The sequence below is a fragment of the Myxine glutinosa genome, chromosome 11 (assembly GCF_964187855.1).
Source record: "Myxine glutinosa chromosome 11, kmMyxGlut1.1, whole genome shotgun sequence".
NCBI classification, from domain to species: domain Eukaryota; kingdom Metazoa; phylum Chordata; class Myxini; order Myxiniformes; family Myxinidae; genus Myxine; species Myxine glutinosa.
This window is the reverse complement of record NC_136271.1, coordinates 111,075,784-111,096,740: the sequence shown is the minus strand read 5'-3', so window position 1 is coordinate 111,096,740 and position 20,957 is coordinate 111,075,784. Positions and strand designations below refer to the sequence as shown.

General features: G+C 45.7%; 1 protein-coding gene and 1 pseudogene across 1 annotated transcript in view; both read right to left on the bottom strand.

The window, feature by feature from the left end:
- The window catches only part of KLHDC8A (kelch domain containing 8A), a 42,883-nt gene extending 31,729 nt beyond the window's left edge, over positions 1 to 11,154 (bottom strand). The window contains exon 1 of the mRNA XM_068102456.1: positions 10,630 to 11,154. Within this exon, the coding sequence (XP_067958557.1) occupies positions 10,630 to 11,011 (382 nt within the window). The 5' untranslated portion in view covers positions 11,012 to 11,154. The remainder of the gene's footprint in view (positions 1 to 10,629) is intronic.
- Positions 11,155 to 17,386: 6,232 nt separating this feature from the next.
- LOC137416806 (uncharacterized) lies at positions 17,387 to 19,246 on the bottom strand (annotated as a pseudogene).
- Between the last annotated feature and the right edge of the window lie 1,711 nt (positions 19,247 to 20,957).

Genomic DNA, 20,957 nt, shown 5'->3' with positions numbered 1-20,957 from the left:
CCCCCCAAAAAAAATAATTGTACAACATAGTTTTTGCAACAAAAAAAAACCTTGTGGGCCTCCGAGGCCCAATCATTGCATCCAAGGGTTAATGACCTACATACTTGTTCTTTATCATCTTTTTTTATTTTTGCTGATACAAATATCATCTATTCCAATCCTTCTCATGAATCTTTGATCAACACTCTCAATTGTGAGCTCATTAAGGTTTCATCCTGGTTTAAATCAAACAAACTCTCTATAAATCCCAATAAAACCAAGTGTATGTTTTTATTTTTTAGGAAATCCACCAAACCTCTGACACCATTTCCTCTTTCTATATTGACAATGAACCCATTACTTTTGTTCGTTCGACGAAATTTCTAGGTGTTATCTGGGATGACAAACTTAGCTGGACTAATCATATTTTATCGATTGCTAAGCCATAATCATATTTTAACAACCCAAAATCGGTATTTGCTTTCTTCTCAGAAACTACACACGCAATTCCGATGAAACTTGACCACAACCGTAATCACCCATGTTGTACCAAAGTTTGTTCCTGGCATTTAAGAAATCGGGCTCTAAGGTAGACTATGGGGGGGCTTGCCTCCCAAAATAGGCATTTGCTTCTTTTTCTCAGAACCTACACACACAGTTTTTATGAAACTTCACCACAACCTTCATCATCCGTGATGCAATGTTTGTTCAAGGCATTGGAAAAATTGGGGCCTGAGGAGGCACACGTTGCCCATCAAAATAAGTATTTTTTTTGTATGTTTGTTTTAAGGTCTTATGAATATGTTAGTGTGATTCTACCTGCTGTCCTGTCTTCTAGCAACCATTGAAATTGGTTTAAAATACCTTTAGTCAGTGCAGTATACTGTTTATTCTACCAGGCGAGCGCCAGGGGTCCATGATATCCACTCTCATTTCACGACATCACAACATAACTTATTCCTACCTTTTACTCGTACATCTTACTCCATTAATACTCTACGTTATTTTGGGCCACGTCTTTGGAATAGTATTTATGGAGCAGTGACGGCAGTTGTCTGCGAGTCGGTTTAAGTCTTCCTATTAAAAAAAATTTGATCTTTTTTTTTTTTTTTTTTTTTGTATACTGAATCGAGGCTCGTGAAAGAGCTAACATTTATTTCACAAACAAATCAACCAGACAAACAAAATATATAAAAAGAGGGAGTGGAAGACAAGATGGGGAGAGAAGGGGAAGCACACAAACACAACATTTGAGAGCAGGGAGAAGTGTGGGAGGGAGAGGGCTTGGGGGGAGGAGGTGTGGGAAGGGGGGGGGGGGGGGGAGAGGTATAAAACACAAGGAGACCAAGGACTTCCAGGACAGAAGTTGGTATTTCAAAAAAGTGTAGGATTTGGGGTGAAATTAGCGGGGGTAGAAAAGATCAAGGTTTTGGATGGGGGAAGATAAGTGAAGGTGGTGAACAGCTTTTTTAAAGACCTGGAGGGTGGAGTGGGATTGAAGAGAGTGAGGGAGTTTGTTCCAGAGGCGGGAGAAAAGAGGAATGAAGGAGTGAAGGTGAGCAGAAAGTCTTGATTTTGGCAGTTTAACCATAAGAGGGTTGCAGACAGAGCTTGTGCGACCTGTAGGAATATTTGGGGGACAGAGCCCAGAGAGAGCTGGGGGGGCAAGGCCAGAGAGGAGTCGGTAGAAGACGGAAAGACCACCCACCTGCCTGCGGTGAGTGAGTGAAAGGCCCTTGGAGTTAGCTTCATCGCGGGAGATTCCAATGATTCTGAACGCTTTGGTTTCAACAGTGTGAAGACGAGCACAGAGCACACAGAGTGTGAGGCAGGAGCACCAGACCAGAGGGGAGAGCACTATTCCATAGAGCTGAGGATGAAAGCCTTGTAAGTGGTGAGGAGCTCAGGTGTGCCAAGGAAGGACTTCGCACGACGGAGGATGCTCAGTCGGCGATTGGCTTTGGAGGCCAGATTTGAAATGTGGTTTTCCCAGGAAAGATCATGGCAGATAGTGAGACCCAAAAGCTTGAGTGACAGAACTTCTTGGAGAGGATTATTCAGAAAGTGGATGGGAGGGTTGTCCAGTCGGTCTTTTCGGAGAGACATCGTAAGAGTGTGAGATTTGTCAGGATTGAAAGACATGTTCCACTTGTTTGCCCAGTCTGTGATTTTCTCCAGGTCTGCAGAGAGTGAGGAGGCTGCAGACTGCCGATCTGAGGGATGAGGAATGGAGTGACAGAGTAGAGTCATCAGCAAAGAGATAGAGAGGATTTTCAAGAGGGTCAGAGAGATCATTGATGAAGACCAGAAAAAGCACAGGGCCCAGAACACAGCCTTGGGGAACTCCAGCCTGAACAAGAAGAGGAGATGAGAGAAACCTATTCAGGGCCACACGTTGGCGACGACTAGAGAGGAAGTCCGCCAGCCATGCGTGGAGATTTCCATGGATACCAAAGGAGGAGAGTTTGGTGAGCAGAGCAGGGTGCCAGACCGTATCGAAGGCACGTGAAATGTCAAGGGAGACAGCTCTAATTTCCTGTTTGGCGTTGAGGACCTCCATCCATTATTGAGAAAGCAGAAGCAGCATGTCCAGAGTAGAGTGACCAGGTCTGAAAGCAAATTGATGGTCAGAGATCAAGCCATTGGAGAAGAGGAAAGATTTCATATCTGAAGCAATGATGGATTCCATGACTTTGCTGATAATTGGGAGAAGGCTGATTGGTCTGTAGTTGCTAGGATCTGTTTTTGCACCTTTTTTGTGCAAAGCGGTGATGTTGGCTGATTTCCAAGCAGATGGCAGATGACCTTGAGCAAAAGAGAGGGTGAAGAGAACAGAGAGAGGGAGTGAAAGAGCGGAAGAACATGATTTTAGGACCCGTGGGCTGATGCCATCAGGACCAGTTGCAGAATCAGAGTCGAGGGTTGACAGAAACTTTTCCACCTTGTCAGGAGGAAAGGACACAGAGTCCAGGAGCAGCTGGGTACGACTGGGTACGGTGGGTACAGAGAGGGATGGGTTTGGGACACAAGATTTAGAGGCAAACACAGAGTTGAGGCATTCAGCTTTTTCACGTGCGGAGTAAGCCGTGTAGCCGTTTGAGGTGAGGGAGGGGATGGAGGGGGAACAAACACCAGAAACAGATTTGACCAGACGCCACCAGGATTTGGAAGAGGGAGACAGATAAGAGAGTTCGGTCTTGAGAACGGAGAGATATTGTTTCCTGGCTCTCCTGAGGGTGGACACACACTTGTTTCGGGCTTTGTGAAAGGAAATGAGATTTCCTTCCGTTGGATTTGCTTTCCAGGAGACGAAAGCAAGTTGTTTCTGGGCAACAGCCTCACCACAAGATTCCGTGTACCATGGACGGGAGGAAGGGTATGACAACTGAAGACTTGTATTATTGTTAGTTTCCTTCTCCATGTTGATTTATTATTCACTTTCGCAAGTCTTGCCTTATTGTTATTTAATTCTTTTTTATTTGTTTACTATTGTTATTGTTATTCAATGTATTTTTGACTATTTTTCCTTCATTTTTCACCATTTGGTATCTTAATCTGATTCATCGTTTCTCATTTATATTGTTAGTCCATGGGCATATCAATACAATCCTTGGCTTCTGAATGTGCCTCCATATTTGAATCCCTATATATTATCTCGATTGTATCCTTCTGAGTTTTTAAAGTTCCGAAGTATTACTTTTGTATATTTTTGTTTGACTCTACTTTGGCAACTATGGAAATAAATGTTTCTTTGAATTGAACTACCTGCAAGCAATGAATTACTCCACCAAGCATCAGCCTGCCTGTGACACATCGGGTTGATAGTCGGAGGCCACATCAATTTTTTTCTGGAAGGTAGGTGTTCTGTCGGGCAAAGCCTGAAATGAAGGTGAAGGTGAAGAAATTGGTGGGAAGTGTCGGAAACTATTCAGACAATGTATTGACTTTGTGGCCTGGATAAATTCATAGCTCAGCCCTGAAATAGGTAGTTATGTTGGTTATCAAGGAATATGGATTTCAAGTCTGATTAAATTAATGGTAAGATTGGGGTTAATGGATACAATATACTTAAGCTAATGTTTTCAGTTAATGGGGTGTAGCTATGGCAGCATTATGGGCCTAATCGCTTCCCCTTCAGATATTGTGGAAGCAAAATTACTGTTAATATTAGTTATATTTCCAAGATCCCTTTTATGGAAAGATTTCCGCTCATGTGCTGCATTCCACATGGCCGCTGTTAAACATGGATCATAGCCAGTGTAGTTGGCCTGAAAAGAGCGTATTAAGCCCATATGCTAGAATTACAGCGGCTGCAGACATGATCAGCTTCAGGCCTGTGATGAATTACTGTAACCAGACAAATATAGTGGCTTCCAATCTTCGGGAAGTCTCTGGTGTTCTGAAAGCTGGAAATGGCTGCAGGTTTGTATAAATCGAGAATCATGATCCGTCAGGCTAAGGACGTACAAGCAGGCGATGAGACACTCACACAGAGGAAGGTGATGTGAAATATCATGTGGGAGTCTGGACTGACAGCACAGCCCAGTATGTGATGGAATTTCATACTCACCTTTGAGCCGTCTTGTTTGGACTCGATTCCTGAACAAACTATAAACTGGTAAACCTGGGCCACGCATGCGGGGGATTTGCTTCAACGAGTATGCCATCCTTCGGAGGGATGTTCATCAAATCAGTAATGAAGCAACCAGCAGGACAAATTCATCATTGAATCTTGATGAACAATGCAATCGCTAGATGTTCAGGAATTATCAAATTTACTGAAATTTCAAGGATTGCTCTGAGTGACGGTGTGTCTGTCTCCAAATAATCTCAATGGTTTGAGCAATCCTTTATAGTCCCCCAGAACGAAAGGGCAAAAGCAAAACGAAAATAGCCATTGGTGGATGAAACTGAAGATCGTTTTGTTTTAGAACAAAATCCTAGCAGTAATTACACAAATTCTTATTGTTTGAATCATAGTGCAACCGATGATACAACAAGGAAACAGTCTAATGTCATTAAATAGTTAACTAGAAGCGCACTCGGTAGGGTGCATACCTCCGCCAGGTTGAACAGTTTACGTTTTGTATCCCACTGATAGGCCAGATCTGGATCCGGACCTGAACCAAAATCGAATCGGCTTGTTCTTGTCACCTAGCCAACTCATCCACCAGGTTTTGTCATAACTTGTCCACAACTTTGTGAGATATCATGCCATATATCGTTTTCGGCCCAATCTCTCAATGGTGAAGAATCACTTTCAAAATTCTAGTATCGGGATCGGGATCTTCACCAAAGTTGAATAAATTCAACCATGTCACACACCCAACATGTCCACTAAATTTCATCCAAATCTGTAAACAACTTTGTGAGATGTCGTGCTAGATATCCTTTTCGGCCCCATGTCTCAAGGATCACTTTTAAAATTCTAGTATCCTGATGCGGATCTTCACCAAAGTTGAATAAATTCATCCATGTCACACACCCAACATGTCCACTAAATTTCATCCAAATCTGTAAACAACTTTGTGAGATGTCGTGCTAGATATCCTTTTCGGCCCAATCTCTCAAGGATCACTATAAAATTCTAGTATCCTTATGCGGATCTTCACCAAAGTTGAATAAATTCATCCATGTCACACACCCAACATGTCCACTAAATTTCATCCAAATCTGTAAACAACTTTGTGAGATGTCGTGCTAGATATCCTTTTCGGCCCCATGTCTCAAGGATCACTTTTAAAATTCTAGTATCCTGATGCGGATCTTCACCAAAGTTGAATCAATTCGTCCATGTCAAACACTCAACATGTCCACTAAATTTCATCCAAATCTGTAAACAACTGTGTGAGATGTCGTGCTACAATACTACATATCGTTTTCGGCCCAATCTCTCAATGGTGAAGGATCACTTAAAAATTATTGTATCCGGATCCGGATCTTCACCAAAGTTGAATCAATTCGTCCATGTCACACACTCAACATGTCGACTAAATTTCATCCAAATCCGTCCACAACGTTTTAACATATCCTGCTTACAGACAAACAGATGTTGGTGGAAACATAACCTCCTTCCACTTTTGGTGGCGGAGGTAATCAAATACTGTCATTATTTTTGTGGAACCATCTAACAGCATTCATTGTATTTCTACTTTTTTTTTTTTTTTTTTTTTTGTATACTGAATCGAGGCTCGTGAAAGAGCTAACATTTATTTCACAAACAAATCAACCAGACAAACAAAATATACAAAAAGAGGGAGCGGAAGACAAGATGGGGAAGCACACAACCACAACATTGGAGAGCAGGGAGAAGTGTGGGAGGGAGAGGGCTTGGGGGCAGGAGGTGTGGGAAGGGGAGGGGGGGTGGGGGGGGGGGGGGGTTATGTTATAACATAACATTTTGGTTATCATAATTTGTTCAGGGTGCTGGCGATAGCTCGCCTATTCTTCACAAAGGACACCGTGGGAACTTTAGCGTCCACTAACTAATGCCGGCAGATGGGCCATCCATTTAACACCCACCCGAGGGACGACACACACATTTATGAATCGCCCTGCAGGTGAAACACCAGGATGGCAGTTTATAGCTGGGCGGGATTCAAACCCAGGCTAGATAGCTTAGAGGTGAATGTGACATCTGTTTTTGAGCATGCATGAAATATTACTGGGCCCACAAGGAGCGCTTGGAGTTGCTACCATGGCACCATGATGGACAAATTACAAATTCCCTGTGCAGGCCAAGCTAAGAGGTTCATTATCTTACCTCATTGGGATTCTTCCTGAACTGTAACCGCCAATTGGCCCCACTAATTATAAACCAATTATAGCAAATCTATTTTCAGCCCTCTTTTCTATTGGGTAGTTGAATGACAGAAATTCCCCACAAAAGGAACTTTTGACATTGTTCATTGTACCTTTACATCCCGTCTGATGGATTAAGTTTGGATATTTAAAATGTGTTGAAAACCTCTCGGTCTACAGAAACATTAAGAAAATTAAATCGAATACATCTCAAAGCTCGAGGCATGCACACTCGCCTCGGAGCTCTCTACCCTGGGCTTGAATCCCGACCGAGCTATAAACTGCCATCCTGGTGTTTTGCAGGCAGGGCGAATCATCAATGTGTCGTCTACTCGGTGGATATTAAACCGAGTGGCCCATCTGCTAGTATTCCTTAGTGGAAGTTATAATAAATTACAAACTCTTGCGAAGCTTCAACCTTTTACCTACAGTGGCACTGCATCAGCCAGAGCCACGCACCCCACACACACACACAAACATCCACCTTCTCCCCCTTCTTCTTCTTCTGTTCCCAGAACATGATGCTACCACCAGTCATGTTCTGCACACGAAGGAAATAAAGAAATATATATATATAAATAATTGTGTTCTTGGCTTGGCTAACATAACTCACAAATGGAAGCACATTCACCTACCGGTAGTCGTATACCCAACGCGTAGGGCAAACCACATGGTGCGGCAATGGAGGTGTCACTATTCACTGGAGGAGATTTTCCAACAAGGTAACAGTCACAACAAACTATTTAAAAAAAAAAAAAAAAAGTTTAAAATATTCTCCTGTCACAACATGGTTAGATCTCAAGATGTCTCACACTCGAGACGAGTGCTGTGATTCACCACACTCGTACATCCACAATAAATCCACATTGATTCTCTCAATCACCAAAGGGAACTCACCATGAAGACATCCATCTTCGACGTACTCCAGCAATTACTCCCATTGTGTCCCCCATGTACTTCATCAGAAGAGGCGGTTAGACCCGACTGCCCAGTACAGGTAAGTTTAGGGATAGCTCTACAACTCAATCACTACACCAATATTGGTGCCAAATTGTCATGGAATCTTTTTTTTTTTTTTTGTATATACAGACTTGGCATTTAATATGGAATTTTTTTTTTCTTGACTTAGGTTTACTTTCTGAACTCAGTATATCAATCTGGTGAGTTTCTTTCACCCTTCGGTGATGTCTGTTGAAAGAACCATGTCACTGATTGTCTTTCGCAGCAAGAAGTCAATAACAGGATTATATCACAGGTGGCATGACAAAATGTAAGGACAGGTACATTTGACGATTGCCTTCACAATCGGGTATATAAGGGTTGTTGCGTTCTGTATTCGTGGAAAACAACTGCTGCACGTCTACAAAAGTTATTGCCGCTTCCTCTGGAGATGGTCCGTCAACTTGACAATGCTGTTTGTCATGGAGTGGTGGCTTTACGAAATTCTGACATGAAACAGCGTGCTATTGCTCGGCAGTATGGCATCACTCAAGGTCAGGTGTCAAAGATCCTGAAACGAAATGCTCAGAGGGGTGTCCCTACTCCAATACCGAGGCCAGGACGTCCACGCAGAACCACAAGGAGAGATGATCGCCAGCAGCACCGGTTAGTCTGCAATGGCCGTACCAAGTCAGCTAATCGGCTTAGGGCTGAGTGGCAGCAACTGACAAATGTGCCTGTATCCAGAAGGCTAGTCAACCAACGACTGGTTCAAGCAGGCTATCGTGCCAGGCATCCCCTGAGAAAGCCACGCCTGACTAGACAACACAGCCAGCGCCGATTGCAGTGGGCCAGAGAGCACCGTCAATGGCAGCCAGGACACTGGAATCACGTGACCTTCAGTGACGAGTCTAGATTTCTGGTCTATCGTCAAGATGGCCGCGTCCGAGTGCGCAGCCAAGTGCATGAAGCCCACAACGAAGATTGTATAGTGCCAAGAGTCCAAGCTGGAGGTGGTGGGGTGACCGTTTGGGCTGCTTTTCATGCAGGGGGCAAAACTGACCTGGTTGTTCTGAATGGAAACCTGAACCAGTTCAAGTACAGGGTCATTCTGGAAGAAACATTGCTTCCATTTGCTCGTGCAGCCTTTCGAGGAAACTTTGTCTTCCAAGATGACAATGCACGGCCTCATCATGCTCGCATGATCCAACACTTTCTTGCTGACCGTGGTGTAGAGCATATGGAGTGGCCTGCCATGTCCCCGGATATGAATCCGATAGAGAACTTGTGGGCAGAATTAACGCGTCAAAACGACAACTTGGACCAGCAGCCTCCCTCTGTGCGTGAATTGCAGCAGGCTATTGTCACTGCATGGCAAGCGATTCCTGTCCAAACCTTGGCAAATCTCGTGAACAGCATGCCACGATGTGTACGTGCTCTCCTGAATGCTCGTGGGGCTTACACGAAGTACTGAACTGTAATTTTACTGTCCGCAATCCCAGTCATAATTTAGCTTTTGTTTTTGTTGGAAAAAAAAATTGGCTAATGTGCAAAATAAAGAGATACTTCTGGAAAACATACAGAAGTTAAACAGAGTACTGTCCGTGAATTGAGTTCGATATCAGTTTACATCACTTTCAAGGATCAATTTATTTGCTTCGAAATGTCAAATGTGGTTTTTGTTTCTTTTAAAGGTCACATTAACAAAATCTAGAATAATTTCAACATAATTCCAATTAACTTTTGGTTCTAAGTCATCTTGAAAAGTAAGTTCACCCCCACAAAAAGAATATTCCATATTAAATGCCAAGTCTGTATATATATATATATATATATATATATATATATATATTTTAACATCTTTGTTTTTTATATATATACTGGAAGGGCCCAGGCTCATGCAGGAGCCGATAGGGGTAGCAGATTCACAAACTAGCAAAGCATGTGGGGGATGGAGATACACAACGAGGAAAAGAGGAATAACACAAACGATATCGGATCTGGATTCAGATCTGAACCAAAATCGAATCGGTTTGTTCTTGTCAACTACGTAACTCATTCAACGAGTTTTGTGATAATCCATCCATAACTTTGAGATATTCCCCTATATACCGTTTTTGGCCCTATCTCTCAATGGCAAAGGACCAATTAACAAATTCTCTTTTCCGGATCTAATTTGGATGTTCACCAAAATTGAATCCATTCTTTCTTGTCACACACCCAACCTGTCCACCAGGTTTTGTCTGAATCTGTCCACAACATTTCGAGATATACTGTTCGCAGACAAACAGAGGTGAAAACATAACATAACAGACAGGCCTTAGTCCCCCATAGACGTAACATACATAATGGATGTAATTGAGGGTCGTGGAGGAAGTGATCCACAATTCGGAGAATGAGGACAAATGAATGCAGGTGGGAAACCAGTCTGGACTTTGGCAAGATCACCAGGTGAAGGTTCCCTGAGGAACGCGTGTGACCTGTGATGCCTGGGAATGGTGGAGGTAGGTGAGGGCAGGAGGATAAAGGCCAGACATACGCTTGTACAAAGCAGACAGCCCACAATCTGCCACAGGTGGGAGAGTGACAGCCCTATAATTAGTAATCGTCTCCTGTCTTGAGATACCATATGTTGGTGCGGACCCACATGAAACACTGATTCCATGGGATAGTCCTTCCTGTTATCATCGTCTCACCGAAACCCAGGCTGAAGACAGTTGCTGGTGAAGCTTTTTGATGGCATGCCCTTTGACTTTGGAACTTCAAGGTTTTGGACATCGGTTTGTTGAAGACCACCAAAGTTGTAATGTAGTGATCGGACTTTGATAGGTTTACCATGAAGACAATATTATAAATATTACTGCAACACGTCATCCACATGCCCATGAAGATCATCGAAAAAGGTCCTACCTCTCACAGCAATCGCCATGCCCATGATGGCCTCCGGTATTTGTGAGCGACTGCTCCAGCATTTATGGTCAGCACCGTAAGCTTCAACTGCTGGAACAGGACGGTGGTACAACCCGACGCCACCCAGGGCAAACACCAGCTTCCCCATCGCCACCGCGCCCACGCCGGCTCGAGCAGTCGGCATCGGGGGCAGCCTTTCCCAGGTGCGACCCCCTTCCAGCGGCCATGCTTCAACACAGTCCAAAGGGTTTCCCACAGCATCACAACCTCCTAAGACGTACAGTAGGTCTCCACAAGCCACGAGCGTACAGTACACTCGGCGTGTGGGCAGCGCAGGGAGAATCTCCCAATGGAACGCCTTGCTCTTGGACACCGAGGCCATGTGAGACGACGATCCCTCACCGACGCAGTAGGGACCGAGTATTTAGCCCTTTAAAGACCTTCACAAACAAAGTGTATCGCCCGCAAGCTCGCTTCCTGTCACTTCAGATTGCGCGGTGCTCCCAAAGCATCTGCTGGACTCATTTTGTTTTTGGCGAACACCTCCATGAGCATCACGCGTTCTCCTCAAAATGACCCCTGCTGACTTGCGAAGCAGGATATGGCGGCTACGTACCATACATACATCGAGTCAAGGAGGTCCCGTGGCTTGGCATCGCTCTGCACCAAATAGATCTTAGTGGGAGAGTTCGCTCAGCGAATGCAGAGCAACATTGCACCAAGATGTCCAAGGCTGGAGGAAGGACTACGTTTGGCGTAAAACGCTTCAAACCTTCCCTGAAGGGTTCCTCTTGGGTGAGGAGCGGTGTTTCGGTCAAATAATCCACTGCAGGATCTCTGGAACGACACAGGTTACTCTGGTGCTCTCTGGTTTCTTCCTGCAGGGAGACAACAGGTAAATATCAATAAGTGAGGAAGGAGACCACACGAGCGGAACTTACAGACCTCTGGTTTGTCTCTTCCACTTGACGGGATGCCAAATGCGACGTCTCCTGCCCACGCAGTGGCAACGGTCTCCGCACGCTAATAGGTGAGGTCGAGGCTCCTATAAAACGCGGTCGATGACTTAAAGGTGAATTGGGATAGGTTTTACACTCAGGGACGGCATCTCGTACCATGTGGACGTGTCCGAGTAAGCAAAAGCCACATACGCACGTCCGTTCACACGTTTTAACCTCTCGGTGTCCGAAGCATCACCATTCGTGTCATCAGCTCGATGAGCGAGTCTCGGGCTCACCTGATGACCTCGATTCTCACCGAACGCGGCCCAGTGACGCACGGGTCGGTCGTGCTGCTCACAGCGTGGGACGTGCACGTCACGTACGAGAAGCACGGAGCGGACGCGTGCGCTGAAATCCCTCCCTCAACTAACACCCGAGGACGAACGACGCCGTGAAGGTTCCCTCGATCTGCACGTGCCCCACCCGCGGGATTTAAATGCACAAAGACGTCACAAGGAACGCATCGCCCTCAAGTAGCCTATAATATACACATCCAGTCATATACTCGTGTGTGTAATTATATATATATATATATATATACTGTATATAATAGCCGGCGAAGCCGGTGTTGTCAATGAACGCGTACGTATTATGTTGAAAAACCAGATTATGGAGGCTGAAAACGGTGTTAAATCTATCTATAATTCCAGTAATCTCTGTCTGTCTGTCTGTACGTTTGTTTGTTTGTCTGTGACCGCTGTTTCTCGACAACCACGGGTCCGATATACTTTTAACTTGCCAGGTATATTGCTGGGGACCCGAGGATGTGCCTTTTCAAGGTTTCATATTAATCGGACAATTACTTACCGAGCTATGTCCAAAAAACGATTCAACCAATCAGAGAGCAGCGAACGATCGCGTGTGCCGAACGTGGCGGGCACACTCTGCCTCGGATGGCACATTTGAGAGCGTATTCATTTATTTCACGTTTGCAAACTATGTTGGCGTTAAACTATGTTTTACAACTAATAAAAACGAATTTGCGTTTCATTCGCTTTCCTGCGCGTTTGTGCACGCGATGGCGATTTCTTTACCAAACTCCGGAAGCCGTTCGCTTTGGACCAAACCATTGCATGTAAATAGAGGGGGGGGGATTGTCACCACTCGCAAGCCGTTCGCTTTGGACCAAACCATTTCATGTAAATAGAGGGGGGGGATATAATTTTAGATATAGATATAGTACGGGCATGCCCTAGTCTATCTATAATTCCAGTAATCTCTGTACGTCTGTACGTTTGTTTGTTTGTCTGTGACCGCTGTTTCTCGACAACTACCGGTCCGATATACTTGAAACTTGCCAGGTATATTGCTGGGGACCCGAGGATGTGCCTTTTCAAGGTTTCATATTAATCGGACAATTACTTACCGAGCTATGTCCAAAAAACGATTCAACCAATCAGAGAGCAGCGAACGATCGCGTGTGCCGAACGTGGAGGACACACTCTGCCTCGGATGGCACATTTGAGAGCGTATTCATTTATTTCACGTTTGCAAACTATGTTGGCGTTAAACTATGTTTTAAAACTAATAAAACCGAATTTGCGATTCATTCGCTTTCCTGCGCGTTTGTGCACGCGATGGCGATTTCTTTACCAAACTCCGGAAGCCGTTCGCTTTGGACCAAACCATTGCATGTAAATAGAGGGGGGGGATTGTCACCGTACTCGCAAGCCGTTCGCTTTGGACCAAACCATTTCATGTAAATAGAGGGGGGGGGGGGGGGGGGATATAATTTTAGATATAGATATAGTACGGGCAATGCCCTAGTATTCTAAAATTGACGAAGAATTATTTTCTAGAAATCTCGCGGCTGTAGGGGATCGTTTTTCACGGCCGGAAATATCCGAAGTTGAGACGGAATTCACCGAATTAATCAAGAAGGAAATTTTATAAATTTTAATCTCATCCAGAATGCAAATGGTGTCATTTTGAACTCGGTAGGGTACCTACTACACCTACCTACTACCAACTACCTAACCTACTGATGCCATAGTGATGGGTAAAATAGTGGCAAGAGGCTTTGGCTTCGCCGGCTCATTGCGGCTTTGCAGTCGGGTACGAGTATTTACATATACATAAACATTCTGGGGGAGGTGAAGACGGGTCTGGTGGTCCTCCCCCAGGAAGTTTAAAAAAAATTATCCTCAGAAACGTGCGTTCGTGCGTTCTTGGACGTTTCTGCAGTTCCTTGTGTTCTTCCCTGGTCCAACAGTCCAGCAGAGTCGCGATGACTAATGGTCAGATAGAGGAACTGCTGAAACGACTTGCCCAGCTGTTCCTTCTGCTATAAATAATTGATGAATTTTGTAGGTGTGTGTGTGCGTGTGTGTGTGGGGGTGTGTGTTTGCGTGTGTGTGTCTGTGTGTGTGCATGCGTGTGGCATGTTTTTTGTGTAGTTCCACTGGAACTTTCTGATATGGAATTTCTGATTTGTGTAGTTCTCGCGAAATGATTGTTATGATCTCCTGAGTTAATTTGGCTAATTAACTACAAAGAATCCAGAAGAATTCCCATGTTTCTAAACGCACGCCATGTTAAGGTGTATAGAGCAGCTTAATAGGTCCTTCCATGGCACGCCATTCTCATTACTAAATAAATAACAAAAACAATGATAATATTTTACAAAGCATTTATTCCAACTCAAGCACTATAGCAGGCAAGTTTGCTGCAAGGCCATGAAAGCCGATGAAAATTTGGTCCATTTGGACCAACGGGCTCACTCGTAGTTATCCTCTTGGTAAGCCGTGACGTGACGCGCCACGTCATAATTCCGCTTCCGGGTTCAAACACGAAAATGGAGCCTGTGACACTTTTCACTCTGACCAACTTCTTTTCTTTTGACCCCGAACGCGTGAAAAAGGGATTAAACTCGTATAATATCCAACCGTGTCAGTGCAGTGAATGTCCAAACAGGAGGAGCCATACAGGGAACTGTGCAGGCTTCAATGAAGAAGAAATTTTACAGGGTGGAGGTAAGTTTGTTTACACGTGGGCAAGCCTGGTTCTGACATTTGGCTGGTGGAGTATCAATCACTCATTTATAGGTGGCAGCATCTCCTGGGTGGTTGCATGAATAGTGCTGACACCTGTTGATTGTAGCTGGGAGCAGAACGTAGCAATGATTCAATTAGCACAATATCATCCACTGTGTGAGAGCACTATCTAAGCCGTATCTAAAAAAAATAGTTACCAGCCTGTTGCAATTACACCTCGGATGTCATCAATTCATATCAGGAACTTCGGGAGGGACAATTTGGATGAGAAGCCAAATGGATTAACATTGTGTTCTTTTTCTCTTTGATAAACCTTGTCCTGTGACTAATTGACGAGGGTGTTAACTGCTTCTTAACAAAACATATCTATTTATGCACCAGTTATGTGGAAATATATACTTTACTGTAATTGATCTCTATAAATGGCAATTATCTATATGTAACTTTTGTACAGTTGCAGGTGGAAAATCAAATGGTTTCCAGCCACTCGTCAATGCCCTATAGGCAAAGGGAAATGCCATCACATGGCAGCCCCCCTGATCTGGGTGGAGAAAAACATAACCAGAACTGACATGGAGTGTAAGTGGTCAAGACCCAAGGCAGTGAAGGAGAAAGAGATAGTGGCAAAGAGGGTGTCAGAGATGGCACCAACTACTATAGGTACTTTTGATTTATTGATTTACAAACCTCACCATATTATACTGCAATTATTATTGTTTTAATTACCTTTACATGTAGGTATTATGTTTTTACAGGTGGTATTAAAAGACCTGTGGCTGCTGAGGACAAGGAATGGGCCGCTGAACAGCTGACTAAGCATGGCCGCTTTACTGGCATGCAGTGGATTTTATCTGCTGAACCAGCTGAGGTAATATCAATTTTCCCTGTACGCCTGGAATTATAACGCCTGGAATAGTATGGTTTAGTCGAGGTCCATCCACCACTATAGAATGTTGCTGTGACAGCTGCCAGCAGTGTGTGTGAAAAGCATTGGATCACTGTACAATATCCACTTGTTTTTGCTCAGATCCACCTGACTGAATACAAAAGGTGGACCAGTGCTCCAGTCCATTTTGTGTTTTGAATTAACAACAGTATGAACAACTTTATAAATAACAGTAAAAAAAAACACATACTAGTAATTTGAAGCTGAAATAATGTGTTCTGCTATACTGTGTTACGGATTCGTCACTTCCGTTGTGGTGGCTTTCATCCACTTGAGACATTTCTCTTTCCATGTATTATTATTATTGTTGTTTGAGGGAAATAGCAATTATTATTGTCAAAAGGTAAAAGGAATGTTTTAAAAATGAAACCGGATCGGGAACCGGAAGACGACGAGGAAGAGGAGAAAAAATGGCGGAGCGAATGAGTCGGACAAGAAAGCCGAGTTCCTCCGGGTTCTGAAGCGAACGTTGGCGAGCCAGAGTCACTCGCGAACTTTCGGGTTTCCGGGAGAGGAATTCCTACGACGGAGTTGTCATCGCTGTGACCGGTCAACCTGCATGTCAGGTTTTGCGATCGATTCAGGAGAGAATCATCGCCGTGCCATGCGCCACGAGACCGGGTCGTCGGCCATTTTGACTCGTGCAGGATTTGTGCTTTGCTAGCGGTTTCGTTTCTTTTCGACAATTCTCCCTGCATTCAGACGTCGATCTGGGGCGTGTGTGTGACGCGGAATTTTGAAGGCTAATTCGTCCATACCCGAGGGTGTGATCTCTCGGTTGCCTGTAGGGCGCCTTTGGATTTCCCAGTCGCCTTGAGGGCGCCTTTGTACAGCTTCGGCTGTGTGACTGCCCTGGCCATCCGCACGGGATTCTGGTCGTTTGGACATCGTTCTAGCGATCGCTGGAGCGAATCAACTTCGTCTTGGAGCCGGGAATAAGAGACATTGGGTAAGGTTCTTGTTACACTCACTTGGAGCACAGTGAGTTATATATTGCAAAACTGATGGTACCATCATAGGACATATTGATTGCACTTTTGAATACTATTGTTGTTGTACCGTTATTCTTATGTGATCTCAATACAATATTTGTTTGTGAGTAACAATTGGGGTGGCTTCTCCATTGATCTTTGACACACAGAATAACACATTTTTCTGCCGTGACTCCTCTCGGGGCTCGGAGGTACACCGTGACCAGGGGGTCGGGGAGGAGCACGTAACAACTGTATATATCAGAATGCATCACAAAGGATTTAGAAATATTTGGTTTCTGGGGGCCCCAGATCCCACACATAGGACGAGGCCTGTGGGCTCTAATCCAATTAATTTTGCTTGATAACTGTTCCACTCATTACAAGTTATGTTCACACACACTGTGACAGAGCTACACGACATTCACAATATGGCTGGCAACAGCCATTTTTTACCACTAAAAATTTTCGAGTAATTTCCAAAAGCAGCAATTTTGTTTTAAATTTTTGAACCAAACAAAATCTACAAAATTTTGGATCAAATTTTACTTTGTTTGATTAAACTGTACATACACACCATAGAATATGTGTTTGAGCTTTCAAAGCATGAACGACCATATATTTTGACGTAAAGATGTTGCATAAAACAATATGTCTGGCTGATCTGTAAGGGATTGTTGGAAACACCAATTTACTTTCTCAAGAACATGTGATCGCCCCACAAAATTCATAAACTATTTTTTTTCTCTCTTAATTTCACTATTGTTCACGACATGAATATGATATTGAAGATATTTCTATGTTTTGCAAAAGTATTAAACAACAATAAATATCGTTATGTAACAATCAAATTTTATCTTGAATTTTGCGTAGAATTGGAGTCTGCAGATTTGTCAAACATACACAAACTTTCAGGATCTTGTTGACATTTTTCTTAAACTGGTATGGTTTCCGATCTAAAATTGTGAACAGTTTGAGTCTTTGAATTGACCTTTCAACATGAATTCTAACAACAGAAATTTGTCTGTTATTAACGACCTCTTCTTGGGTGAATTGGTGAACAACAACGAGAAATGCTGGAATGTTCTCCTTGTGGAAGAATGTCTCGGATGGTGAACCCTTTGTCGGCGAGAATCATATCACCTGGATGCAGTTGCTTGAGGATTCCACAGTCTGAAGTTATTGCTTTGTCTGAAGCACTCCCACCATAGAGGTCACTGGCGAAAGTCATCACGCCATTCGGAGCAACACCAATCAGTGACTTGAGTGTTGTTCTGCCCTTGTACTGACTGTACAGATGACACTGGGTGTCCAGTTTTTCTGTGTTCGACGCTGCTATTTCGGTACAATCGAAGATAATTCTACAGTTCGGAAACGGAAGACAACAAGATGGAAGACACTTCTGATTTTTGGCTATGGAAGGGATGTTGTTCTCCATCATCCCAACATACAGAGTGTCATAGAGCGTGCCCACAACTGTAGTGAAGATGTTGGTCACAGTGGCAGTACCACAGTTAAATCTGGTTGCCAGATCTAAATTGCCCAAGTTGAGTCTCAGCTTCATTAGGGTCAACAGCAATTGGTCAACAAGTGCCAACATCTGTACTGTCCAGGTGCTGTGGTAGGTCAGTTCAAATCTCCCCAGTAACTGTTCCAGGAATCTCACAGTGGCGACATCTGGCAAACCTGTATAGTACTGAACTTTATCAGCATCATTTTCTATTTGTTTGAAGGAAAATGTTTGTTTCTGTCTCTCAAGTTCTTTTTTCAGGGTTTCATTTTCCTTGATCAGCATGTCCTTTTCTATTTGTAAAATAGTCTCACCAGCAGTTACAGAACTTGTACTGTTCACTGTGCTCGCAGCAGCATCTGCTAGAACCAAGAGACCTTGGACTGCATCGTCTTCATTCTCATCCACAGAGTTCTCCAACAGCTGTTGCGTTTCCGACGTCGCACATGAGTTTTCGGTTCAGGATTAGGAAAGTTGAAGGTCTTGTCCGAGTTCCATGAAAACCGTGATGGTCCCTCATCCTTTCCATTGGAGAAGTGCCAGCTGCACACTCGAGAGTTGCAAGTGGGGATGAAATCTTTGCGTCTGAAAAAAACAAAGTTTATGTTAGTCCAGTAGTAAATACTGAATGATTGTTTTGTGAGTAAGAAGAGGGTGTGTATGGAGGGGTGTGTGGTGGGGGAATATGTACAGGGAAATATTTGTGTGTTTGTGAGGAGGGGGGGGGGGGGAAGGGGTGATTTGTGGGTAGGGGGAGGGATACTATGAAATATCTGAGAGGGATTAATTGTGGATGTGTAGATGGAGGGTAATAAGTGTGGGAGTGGGAATAGAGGGAAGCATCTGTATGTGTGTGAAGAGGAGGGTTTGATATGACCTATTATTTAGGGGGTAGAGGTGTAGGAGGGTCGTGAGGGATATTGAAGGGAATATATGTATGGGGTGGAGGGGGAGCAAGTGGTTGGGTATCTGCTGGGTATTGCAGTCTGTACACAACACAGCAGTACACTGACACTGTGGTTGCTTATGCCATATTATACAAACTAATTTACCTTATCAGCTTCAGCCACTTCAGCCTTTGTTTTTCATTAGCAGGAAATCGGTAGAAAGACAGTTCTTGGTTGGTTTCTGATCTATTTACACACTCAGGAACGCAACACTGCGGCATGACCGAGCACTTTTCTCACTGAGTCCAGCTGGTGTTTGGCTCCAGTGGTTTTGTGTTTGGACCCGGAAGCAGAATTATGACGCGTGCGTTACGTCACACTTTCCAAGAGAATAAAAGACCTGTGCACTCCCATAGTGTGAAATGATGGCGATGACAGACTGTGTGTTGGTCAAAGCCCGACACCGCCATGCGCCGAGGTTGTGAAGCTCAAGGCAGGGAGTTCTCCCCACAAAAGAGGTCAAATAGGACAGCGGAATGTGAATTATTTTATTAATCGTAAATTATGCTATTGTGGTGCTGTGCACACACGACTCGATTGCCAGAGAGGTAGGCCACAACGCGTTGATACAACAAGAGTCTTTATTCAGAGCTCGCACTTCAGCACTGGGCGGGCTCGAGCTTAGAGCCCGCATATATGTCCCGAGGCCACGCATTGCGTGGCCGCTCAGCGTGGTCGCTCGGGCGTGGCCGCTCGGCCGAAAGGCGGGTCATGCATTTCAGTTCCCCGCCTGGACGCTCGCGCCACCCACTGGTGTGCGGAATTATTGTCCCTTGTGCCCGCCACACGCGCCCCCCCCCCCCCCAGAATTCCCGCGCACCTGAAGGGTGAGCTTGCGGGGAAGCTGGATGACCCGGCCGAAACGCCCCCTGGCGATGCGTGCAGGGCTGGGGGGGTAGCGGGACGGCGGGGCTGGGGGGTGCCGGGGTCTGACCGCTGGGGGGTGGCCTCGACGCGGAGGCAGAGCTGCTTGCGGGGGGTGGTCCAGATCGAGGTGGGCCGGCTTGAGGCGGTCCACGGAGATACGATCCGGGGCACCGCCGATGTCGACGGTGAAATATTTGTCCCCGGTCTCCAGCACATGGAAGGGCCCGTCATATGGAGGCCGTAGCAGTGCCCGGTGGGCGTCGTGCCGGACGAAGACGTACTCCGCCGTGCGAAGCTCCGGGGTGACGTGGGAGGACGGGCAACCGTGGTGTGGCGTCGGCACCGGGGCGAACCTCCGGGGGGTCTCCTGCAGGGTGGAGCGCTGTTGCGCCGCGGACCAAGGAGCCATGGAGTCGGGGATAAATTCGCCCGGTACCCGCAGTGGTTGCTCGAAAACCAGCTCCGCCGAGGACGCGCGCAGGTCGTCCTTGGGCGCCGTCCTGAGGCCCAGCAGGACCCAGGGGAGCCTGTCGGCCCAGCTGCCATTGCGGAGGCTGGCCCGGAGCGCGGTCTTCATCGAGCGATGAAAGCGCTCGCACAGGCCATTGGCCTGGGGGTGATAGGCTGTGTTGCGGTGCAGTTTGACGCGCCCCAGAGCTCCGAGGTGACGCGCCCCAGAGCTTGCGCCACCATGCCCCAGAGCTCCGAGGTGAACTGGGGGCCGCGGTCGGACGAGATGTCCGAGGGGGCACCGAATCGGGCAACCCAAGTGGCGATGAAGGCTTGCGCCACATCAGCCGCAGACGTCGCCGCCAATGGCACGGCCTCCGGCCACCGTGTGGTGCGGTCCACCATGGTGAGGAGGTGGGTGAACCCCCGCGAGGGGGGCAGAGGTCCCACCAAGTCGACGTGGACGTGGTCGAACCGACGCTCGGGCACCGTAAACGGGGCCAACGGGGCCTGGGTGTGGTGGTGGACCTTTGCGCGCTGGCATGCGAGGCACGTCCTGGCCCAGTCGCGGACATCCTTCCTGAGGCCATGCCAGACGAACTTCGCCGCGACGAGCTTCTGGGAGGCCTTCGTGCCCCGGGTG